Source organism: Vicia villosa, linkage group LG3, assembly GCF_029867415.1.
Source record: "Vicia villosa cultivar HV-30 ecotype Madison, WI linkage group LG3, Vvil1.0, whole genome shotgun sequence".
NCBI lineage: Eukaryota > Viridiplantae > Streptophyta > Magnoliopsida > Fabales > Fabaceae > Vicia > Vicia villosa.
This window is the reverse complement of record NC_081182.1, coordinates 98,801,654-98,812,711: the sequence shown is the minus strand read 5'-3', so window position 1 is coordinate 98,812,711 and position 11,058 is coordinate 98,801,654. Positions and strand designations below refer to the sequence as shown.

At 32.8% G+C, this 11,058-nt stretch overlaps 2 protein-coding genes across 2 annotated transcripts; one reads left to right on the top strand and one right to left on the bottom strand.

Moving 5' to 3' along the window:
* Window positions 1-4,958: 4,958 nt before the first annotated feature.
* On the top strand, window positions 4,959-6,716 carry LOC131658637 (transcription factor MYB119-like). Its single transcript, XM_058927909.1, has 3 exons — window positions 4,959-5,326; window positions 5,435-5,561; window positions 6,105-6,716. Exons 1-3 carry the CDS (start codon window positions 4,959-4,961, stop codon window positions 6,714-6,716), a joined length of 1,107 nt encoding a protein of 368 aa, XP_058783892.1.
* A 1,904-nt stretch (window positions 6,717-8,620) lies between these two features.
* On the bottom strand, window positions 8,621-9,010 carry LOC131658636 (uncharacterized). Its single transcript, XM_058927908.1, has one exon. The coding sequence runs from the start codon at window positions 9,008-9,010 to the stop codon at window positions 8,621-8,623; it is 390 nt and encodes a 129-aa protein (XP_058783891.1).
* Window positions 9,011-11,058: the final 2,048 nt, after the last annotated feature.

Sequence of the window (11,058 nt, the reverse complement as noted above, 5' to 3'; positions counted from 1 at the left end):
CGATGAGAAGAAAAAAAATACATGTTGAGTCGGGGAATTTAGGAAGGACCAAAGTTTACGAAAAACATTGGAAATATAGAACAAAAAATATTAAATAGGTTATTATTAATGGAATAGAAGTACTTCCAATACGAAGAAAACCTAAATGCAAGTGAGTCTATTTATAAAGAAGGAGTTTATAAGGATGAAGGAAGCAAGACGTCTTTCGATGAAGGAAGGAAAAAAATGTTGAGAAAAAGGTCGATGATGGGTAAGAAAAAGAGCCATCGTCCTAATCTCGAAAACAAATAAAAGCCCAACCTCCATTCAAATACATGGATTACACACTTTTGAATAAATCAAGAGGATAAACTCTGCATGAATGTGTTTTTCCAAATGACTCCAAATACAAGAGGGGTGAATTATAATATTCTAATTTCTAAAAACTGGTTTAACAAAAGTATTTGATTTTAAATCATTTATGTTGGAAGTGATAAATAAGAAGAGATAAAGCCACAAAATAAAAGAGAAGAAAAGAGGCACAAGAACAAGTAACGGAAAATATAAATAACATAAATAAAAAAGATAATGGATAGAAAGATCACACTTAATAATTATTCTGGTTTGGCCTAAATCAAATGCCTTACTCCACTCCCCAAGAATTTATTCTTGAGATTTTTACTAAAATAAACTTGAGCTTTTGCACAAGATCAAACCAACAACCTTACAAAAAACTTGAGCTTTTTCACATGAACAATCCAAAAACCTTACAACATCAACCATATCTTTTACACAAGCTCATCTAAATATCCTTAATCATAACTTTTACATGAGCTTAACTCAATAACCTTCACCCAATATTTTTTCAAGTTTAGCTTGCAACCTTCAAATCTTATTACAAAGAGATCACAAGAGAACTATGCTATTGAATAAACAATTTCTACATAAGAGTACTATGCTTATAATCAATTAAGCACTTGTCTAGATTGGTTTTAAGAAGTTTTATAAAAAAAAGCTCTGAAATACTTTTTATGTCTGTGCGCATTCCCTTGGTATCTCAAGACTTACTCTTGTCCCTTTTACAATTAACTAATCAAAACTAGGTAAGACCCAATATGCATTATCACACGAGCTTTTTCATTTCCACTTCTATAAGTTTATAATTTCAAGACTTCAGGTTCATTTTCTTGATGAAACTTTGACTAGAACCTTCAACTGAAACTTGCCACATTTGACTCATAAGGCTTGTGTATCTCTTTTTTGTTCACATGCCATCATCGGGGACCTTTGAAAGATTTGTCGTTATATAAACCATTTGACATTTTCCATAAGCACAACCATTTGATAGTTTTCATCCTCAAAACCATTTGACAATATTACCTAAACAACACATATAACCACCTTTTCTTCTTTTTTGACGATGACAACACATATCTCAACATTTTCATTTTCATTAGCTATACAATGATACCTCAAAGGTATATATACAAGTACAATAAATTAAGACACAAGTAACAAACTTAAATAATAGAAAATCTAAAACTAATTGCCTATAACCGGTTACACCAAAGTTGTAACTGGTTATTACTATTTCAACAATTAAATCTCAACTCAGTGGTAATTGGATCGAATAACATATTGTTGAATAATATAAATGAAGTTCAACCTTTCATAGATACTCACAAAAGACTTTTGAGGAAAAAATGTCCCCAAATGGGTGACAAGTTGTTGTTGATAGAGCATAACAAGATATTCATAGATTGGTTTAAAAAAAGTGTATTTAATGATTGTAGTGCATCCAAGACACTTAAATGGCTGTCGTACGAGTCAAAATTTTGTGTCATTACTTGGAATGCATACGACATTGTTCATTATACCTTTTATACAAAATCAAAAGATGATTGTAGTACAATGCAAAATAATGGGGTTATGGTTGAAGTCGAATCGATGTATTTCTCTAGTTCGAAAGATAAGAATCCTATATTGGCAACTACTGTATTTTATGGTGTCATTGATGAGATTTTGGATATTGATTATGTTATTTTTAAAGTGGCTTTATTTAAATGCAAGTGGGTTCCCAATAATAGTAATGGTGTACACATTGATAACTTAGAATTCACCCGGGTCGACCTTGACAAGGCATCTTTTATGATCGAACAATTCATCATGGCTTCTCAAGAAATACAAGTTTTCTATGTTACCAACCCATCGGACATATCAGGTAAATTGTCAATCGTTCTCCAAGGAAAACACATTCCTCTTAATGATGAAAGTCTTGATATTCCATCCACACCTTCTTACACAGCACAAGTTCCTACCTCATATGATGAAGTTGATGGAGATGATGTCCATGCTATTTGAATCGATCATGAAGAAGGAATTTGGAAAAATTAACAAAAACGTCATTTATTATTTATTCATAATATATTCACGTATGTTATAGTTTTCAAGTATTTTTACTAACAAATATAGTTATTTGAAATTATAGGTCTTTAGAGTCAAGACACCAAGAGACAAGACACCAAAACACCAAGTTACAATTATGTGATGTTATGTAATGTGTAAACTGTTGATTGTTCGTTCTGGTACAATTGAATATGATACAATCATGTGATATTATGAATATGGTACAATTAATATTATTCAGATAAATTTATCTCAAATGTGAGTTTTATTTTGTGTTGTGATGTGGTAAACATAATATTTGTTAATTATACGGTGATATGGTGAACAATATTTTTTTATTGTGATACAAATTAAAAAATGGGATTAATTATAAAAGCAGCATAATATTTGTTAATTATGCAGAAAATCTAACAACGGTTATAGTCATAACCGTTATAATATCTTACGCGCTGTCCAAAAAAATATATCAAAATGGCGCAGCTGAGAATCGAACCCAGAACCATTAAAGTTATCACAACGGTCTTTTGGAAAACCGTTATAACAGGGAGCACGCTTTCCATTATATTACAACAGCTACTGGGGCGTGATAGTAAGTATCATATATTCAACGACACTCTACATAACAACACATAGGCCTAGGTTTGTATATATCTTTCCCAACCATTATTAATTCAGTTTTACGTAGTAGTGAAACTCTCCGCCTAAGGGACTTACAGTCTTATCACTCAAGCTTCATATCACTTTTCCTAGGAGACTTATAGATCTCATTAGTCAAGCAATATCATCTCTCTTAAAGGCTTAAAGCCTAATTGGCCTGGATCGTCGCATATCATCAAGAAACTTGGGGCCTCAAGATACTCCCTCGTTCATAGTCTAAAAGCACTTAGTCCTCTATTAAATCCCTCGTGCTTGAAGAATTGTGTAGTATCATATTTTTAAAAGACCCAACAAGGGTGATAAACTTTTCCTCCCTTAGGAAGGGCGACGGCCATATTTCGCATTCAGGGAGGTATCCCTTCGCCCATGGGCTTTCCTCTCGTCCAGTCATGGAAAACGGGGGATAAGATGTTTCTTGGACAGAGAGATGTCATGATCAGTAGCTAGTCCATGTCTCCCTAGAAAAAAGGGATTCAATGGTTTACCCTTGACTGAGTGGGTGGTGAGATTTTCCATGAAAACCCTAGGCCCTTGGAAATACTTTTCCTCTAAGGAGAATGAGATGGGATTAGATCCTAACTTGCACAAAAGATCATAATTCATACGCTTATACCTAAACACTATACGGGTATACAGAGATTCTCACATCACGTGGATAGGTATTCTAAAACCACCATACATGGCTGCTCACCGTCGTAGGGAAGCCCAAACCACTACAAATTATTATAAACCAACTAAGGCATATGAGTACCCCTTCCATTACAAGGATGACATACACACCTATACTTTTTTACCAATACAATTTTCTAGACCATCCTAGTTCTAAGGTTTGTCAAATTTTTTCTAGTTGAAACAATATTAAACATCCAAACCAAGTTAGGTTAGACCATAGTTCCCAAATTAGGTTAGATCATAGTTTCCGATTCAACCGATCAGTTTAGTCCAATTTAATTTTTTTAAACATATTAACCTTTAATGCAATCACTTACTCACATTTCATGAATTAAAAAAAAGTCAGTTTTTGATCGAACAGTTCAAAATAAACAATTTTTAAAAACATAAATTTTCGAGAGCTTGAAATGCAAACTGTTCCTTATCCTCTACCTTGTTTCTTTTGACACATCTCTTGTTCTTAATGTATTTGATTTAAGAATTTAATATTTTATTTCATCAAATACTAGTATATATTGACATATTGTAGGATTTTTAATAAATATTATAACATAATTTATTTTTATACATTTTCAAAACAATATGTATATATCTAAAACAATCTTGCTATCTAGGTTTATTTGAATTTAAATTACATAATCTATTAAAATTTGTTTGATTATTTATTTGTAACGACTATTGCAACTATTTATAGGTTGTTTATTACTATGTGCCCTAAGACCCAAATTAACATTATCCTATTTAAAATCTTTACAAACCTGAATTACATATGTCTAAGCAAAATAAAAGTTGAAATTTTTTTTATCCTTTAATGATTTTAAATATATAATAATGACTCACAATGGAAAGTTAAATCATATTTATGTCAATATTCCCATTAATTAGTTCATTATGATTGTTAAGCAATGTTATAATATACGTACATAATAAAATATTTAACAAAAATTCAAATTAAATTAAGAATTAAAATAGGGATTAATACTATCCCATTGATTCCTCCTAGCTCACTAAATTTTGTCAAAGAGGAAGATGAGCAGTTACATTATATATTTCATTTCTATCCATTAGATCATAGTGCATAATCAATGACTACTAATACATATGTCTAATCACAAAGCCTTGTAATTATAACTTTCTCATGTCCATTTTTTTTCATGTTCTCTCCCTTTTTGTGATTTCATTCTCCATAAGAAAAATTCATGAAAACAATAGGATCACACTTTGGTGTTGGTGATGATATGAAAATGGCCAACCACTCTTCTGTAGGTCCTCCTTTGACTGCCATTGATAGATTCTTATGTGGTCAAAGAAGCCATTTCCCTCAAAACATTGATGATGAAAACTTTTGTAGCTTTGGTGCTTCATCAACCTATAGTTATATGTGGCCTAATAGTAACAATATGATGACTCAAGAAGGTGGCTTTGTTGATCATCTATTGGGAGATGGAGAGGTGATGAATTGGACACAACAAATTCCTTCATTGTGTGTGGAGAAAGAAGATGTCATCAATGGATTAGGGAATGGTGGTGCATCAAAAGTGGTGGCAAAAAGACCTAAGAAAGTTTCTTCTCTTTCTTTGATCAAAGGACAGTGGAGTGATGAAGAAGACAGGTTTAGTAATTCAATCAAATAAAATTTGTTTATGTTAAGTTTATGGTTTTTAATAATATATATTTTGACTAAAGTTTAAGGTGTTTTTTTATTATGTTAAAAACAAAGGAAATTGTTGAAGTTGGTGAAGCTATATGGTGTAAGAAAATGGTCTCAAATAGCTGAGAAGTTGGAAGGAAGAGCTGGAAAGCAGTGTAGGGAGAGATGGCAAAATCATCTTAGGCCTGATATTAAAGTATGCCATTTCTTAAATCCTCTCAATTTTGTAATATATTTTCTCTATAAAATATACATAAAACAATTATTTATATTTTATCTATATTTTAACCTTAAAATTTATCTATATATTTTGATAGTAATTGACCATATATAGATTAAGATTTTATCTTTTAGATCTATTTTCGGCATCAACATAGTTAGATCATTTTTTCTATATTTACACAGTCAATTAATCATAACGGATATCTGAAGTTTCTAACTCAAAAATTAATGTATAAACAACATGATATTGTTAGTTTCCGAATTAATCTTTGTTTCATCCAACGATTCTCACATTCCTCCTAAACCAGTATTTGGATTAATGATCATATATTATCAACACAAAAAACACTACTTATTAGGGTTTACATATTAGGGTTTACTTATTAGGGTTTCCCTTCAAATTGTATTTTCATATTTTATTAAATATTTTAAGTTTTTGTTAATAATATACTAACAATGAAATTTGAACTTTGTGATGTTATGACTTATGAGTCCAAATTTTTTGAACATGTTGTAGAAAGATAGTTGGAGCGAGGAAGAAGAGAAGATACTAGTAGAATGTCATGGCAAGATGGGAAACCGATGGGCCGAAATCGCGAAGAAAATTCCAGGAAGAACTGAAAATGCAATCAAGAATCATTGGAATGCAACTAAAAGGAGACAAAATTCAAAGAGAAAGAACAAAAGGCCTCAAACCAAAGATGGTAAACCACAATCCTCTATTCTTCAAGACTATATCAAAACCCTAACTCAAAAACCATCCACAACCACTTCATCCATCTCTGAGGACCCTTCCATGGACCAATCTCACCTTGTTTTTCCTAACATGTTTCATGAAAACTCATCGTCATCGTCACTCATAGCTGAATCTTACGACGATGAACTTCTCTTCATGCAACAACTTTTCAAGGTGAATAGTAATGTTGATCCTGTACTTAACCAATACTATAAGAACCAATCTACTAGAAATCAGATTCTCTCTGATGTTTCACCTAACAACATGTATTATCCTTACATTTCTCCAATGCTGAATGGATCCCAAAACGAGAATAATATCGAGTTCCACCTCGGAAACATGAATCTTTCAGATGGAAACATGGAGTTGGTTTCTTCTGCTCAGTTTTTCTAAAATGATGAATCCATCATTTGGATGTTTATTTCTTCCACGTTACGCTAAAGTCATAAACCATGCTTCTACCATAGCATGTTAGTGTGCATTTCATATTAATTTGGATTGTTGAGTTTTTCATTTTAGGTCTTCTTTTCCACTTTCAATAAACTATGCTTCCACTATGGTTTGGTACTATGTATTTGAGCTTAATTTGAATGGTTTAGTGTTGTCTTATTTGTTTCATTTTAATGTAATTTTCACTTTGGATTAAATAAGGTTTGTTTGTCCTATGAGTTTGGATAGGATTTGTCACAAGATTTTCAATTTGAGTTCATGATTTAAAGTTGTGGTAGTAGAAGATATGTATCCATTGTTTTGTTGTTATTACTGCTAAGTGCTAAATTACAATGTTGTGAGTTAATGTTATTTAATTTCTTTTATTTTGTTTTCCGTAACATCTTTTTGGTTGCTTACTCAACGTCTTCTGAACTTTCGAATGCTAGAAATCATAGTAAGAATTAATTACATTGGTCAAAGTTTGCATTGATTACTAATAATGTATGCATCCAAAGTTAAAATGGGAAAGAGCCATATGAAATTAAAGAGAAAGCAATAGATATATTTGTTGGAATATTATTAAATCCTTGTATGAGTCTCACATTGGGTAATTATTTTGTATATCTTTTTCTTCTTTTTAGTCTCTTTTTATACACTGCGAGAAATGCTTTTGATTTCCAATGTGTTTTCTTCTCTCATCGCCTTTCACTTTCTAGAAACCCTCTCAACTCTCTTACCACTCTCTCATAATACTCTTCACTAAACACTCTATTTCTCTCCATTTCCATTCAAAATACAAGTTACAAAAATTCAAACCCTATTACGAAGATCCTAGACCCATCATATAAAATCTATACTCAAGAGTGAGACGAGTCTCCTTATATAGCAAAGTCTTTTGAACTTTTCTCAAATATCTCATTTGATTTTGTCCAGAAAATAGGAGAATTTGTTGGATAGTTTCTTCTTGATTGTCTTCAACGATGAGATATGATTTATTTTATTTCAATTTTAAATTCAAATCACATCTTCAACTATCAAATAAATCAACAAACATTGCTAAAATAACTGCAACAAATATGATTGAATCACAAAAAAAAAAAAAAACGCTTCTACCGTCGAACGCAAAATGCATTTTATCTCGGCAAAAAAATCGAGGTAACGAAGGGCGTTATGAAAAATAACGACTTTAACATCTCAGTTTTTAAGACACCGAGGTAAATGTTTATTATAGCATGGGTTCGAACTCCAGTTTCTGCACTTTTATTATTTACAAAAAGTAGCATCTTTTTTTATCTTGGTTTATCATAAAAATCGAGGAGACATTAGTTTTTTATTTTAAATAAAATTTGTTAAAGTGTTTATAAAGAATATTACATTAATTTTCCATGAAGATCATATGTTGGATCTTCAATTCCTTGATATTCTGGGCAAGATTAAATACTGAGAACCTCTTTCTCAAAACAAAACAAAAAGGCTTTTCCGTAACATTATTAACAAGTATGAATTTAATTTTTTTTGTGTAAGCAAGATATTATATAAGGGAGAACTAAGGGTTCTCCAGCTTGATTACACGAGGAAACGGGTAAACCCGACAAAAAAGAAAAATTACAATCCAATTAAAATTACGAGAGAAATAACAACAGGTCTTCACTAAACTCGTAAAAGGAATAATTGGAATATGTAATTTTTCCGCAAAAAGACCACTTCCACACCAAGAGCTTTATATTCCACACCGTGTTGTTCAAATTTCACACCTCATCCCGAAAACACACCACATTTCTTACCAACCATAAAGTCCAAGAAGTGGCAAGTCAAACAACATCTACCTTACTTTCTTTAACCTTTTGTAAACGAAAGAACAAATGTCAATCAATAAAATTCGACAAACACTCATCCTCCAATATATCCACTTTACCCACCCAAAGAGCTATTTCACTCCATATATTATTAACCACTCTACAACCAAAAAAATAATGATTCATATTCTCTACACCATAACCACAAAATATGCACTTTAATTTATCTAAAGGGATAGAAATACCTCTATATACCAAAAGATCTTTTGTAGGAAGTCTATCAAGAAGGAGTCTCCAACCAAAAGCCTTAATCTTGAAAGGCAAATCCGATTTCCACAATAGCCGAAAAGCGTCGTCAAACTTATTAGAAGGACCAAAAGGAATTAGAGCTTTAGCATAAAACGCATAACAAGAAGCAACCGAGAATTCCAAAAAGGAATTAAAAGCCCATGAAACCATATCTTTTTCTTTTTCTTCCGACACACCACTAAAACTCTCCAAACGCCCCCGAAACGAAAGGTAGATCCCCAAAAGGCTAGAATCAACCAAAGAATCCGCGGAAAGCCCAAAATCACACCAATGTCAAATTCCTTCTAACCACCCTCCCATTGCCGCAATCGAAACCCCTTTTAAACGAGAAACCATGTATAAATCCGGATATGCCTCCTTCAAAAATCACTCCCTCAAACCATTTTGCTTCCCAAAACGGAGTATTGAAGTCGTTATGAATAGCAAAACTACAACAATCCACAATTGGATCACTAAAAGAACATTTACCAATTTTAACAATATCCCTCCACCAAGAAGACATAGAAGAAGAAATTTTAATACCATTCCCACCATTATACACATGAGAAGATAAGTCATCATACCGAGACTTCAACACATTATACCAAAGCGAATTGTTTCCTTGAAGAATTCTCCACCTCCACTTGTTAAGAAGGGCTAAATTAAACACCAAAATATTCTTTACCCCCAAACCCCCTTTTTCACATGGTAAGTTCACATTCTTCTAACTAACCCAATGAATCCTCCTCTTTTCCTCCACTCCCCCACAAAAAATTACTTTGAATCCTAGTGAACTCTTTCACCACCTTCATCGACATCTTGTAGAAAGACATAGTGAAAATAGTTAAAGAACTGAGAATAGACTCCAAAAGAGTAATTCTTCTTCCCAAATTGAGAAACCTATTTTTCCATCCTCCCAACCTATTCTTCATCTTAACCAAAAGAGAATTCCAAGTCGATTCCTTACTTGGATCAAAACTGTAATACGGTGAACTGACTTTTTATCGAAATGTCGCGGTAAGCAAGAGTCGCCACCGACTATTATTTTATCTAAATTATCAGAAAGGCTAAAAGAACAGGAAAAACCTTTTAAATAAAAACTGAGTTCGGGGGGTAATTTATGCAAAGGGAAGGTGTAAGGCACCTTTTGCATCCATGGTTTTCCATGGGCTCTTAATGGCTTTGCTCTTTGAAACCAAAAATTTAGAAATGTAGAAGAAGAGAAACAAGGACTTTAGCTCGTAAATGAGCGTAGCCTTATTGAAGTTTTTTAGAAAAAAGGGTAGAAAAAGAAATTTAAACCAGAGCAAAGCAATTAGGGGCAAATTACCTGGTTAGATGAAAAATGTTCTTTTAGCCCTTCAGGGCTATCCATACCATAGGAGGGTAAGGAAGTCCTTTGATTTGGAGGTTGAAGGGTCGTCGAATTACCGTTCGCCATAAGATTGTCCCATGCCATAGAGAGGCAGGTAGTCTAAGGGAAGGATCAGAATAGCCTTTCATTTAGGCAACCAGAGGATACCTCAGCACTTTGTAGGCAACTTCGAGGGACGAAATCATATTTGGCGAATCGAAGGCAGCACCATTAGGGACCTATGATCTTGAGAACGAACTGAGGGCAACATTGCTGAGGTATCCTCGTATTCGAGGGACTTGGCTATTCTGCATTTAAAACATAAGTGAACAGGCAACGGGCAACAAGAGGGGTACCATAAAAGGTGCGTGGGTGCAACAATCACGTGACTAAATTCAGAATAAGTTATCTTGTAATTAAGGTGATTCTAATTTAATTCAGAGTTATCACTCCCTAGAATTACTAACCATGCATAAATATAAACAGTATTAAGTGCCTTCAAGGCCAAACAATACACCAGGAAGCAGTTACAAAAAACATTATGGGAATGGGGGAAAAGAGGAATAATAGATCTAACTCAAGTAATAATTAAAGAAATCAGATAGGTTTGAGGGTTACCGACTATTGAGCTTTGACGGTTGGCTAACCCTGAAAATTTGGAAAAAAAAGGAAAATAGACAGAAAAGGGGTGAGTGTAGGCAGAGTTCATTATATTTGAAGGCAAACCCTAATTTTAAATAAAAGAGGAGAAAAAATAAAAAATATTTAAATAAGGATTAAATCGGGACTTAGCTTTTGATCTAATATGGTTCGTAGTCGGAGGGAATCCTGTTGCTAATCCTGAAAAGGCACAAAGAAACATAAA

Bases quoted from the DNA above. Each gene is read 5' to 3' on its own strand.
- LOC131658636 (XM_058927908.1), bottom strand. From the start codon at position 9,010: ATGGTTTCATGGGCTTTTAATTCCTTTTTGGAATTCTCGGTTGCTTCT.
- LOC131658637 (XM_058927909.1), top strand. From the start codon at position 4,959: ATGGCCAACCACTCTTCTGTAGGTCCTCCTTTGACTGCCATTGATAGA. The intron at 5,327-5,434 runs GTTTAGTAATTC...TTAAAAACAAAG, and splicing joins TGGAGTGATGAAGAAGACAG to GAAATTGTTGAAGTTGGTGA. The intron at 5,562-6,104 runs GTATGCCATTTC...AACATGTTGTAG, and splicing joins ATCTTAGGCCTGATATTAAA to AAAGATAGTTGGAGCGAGGA.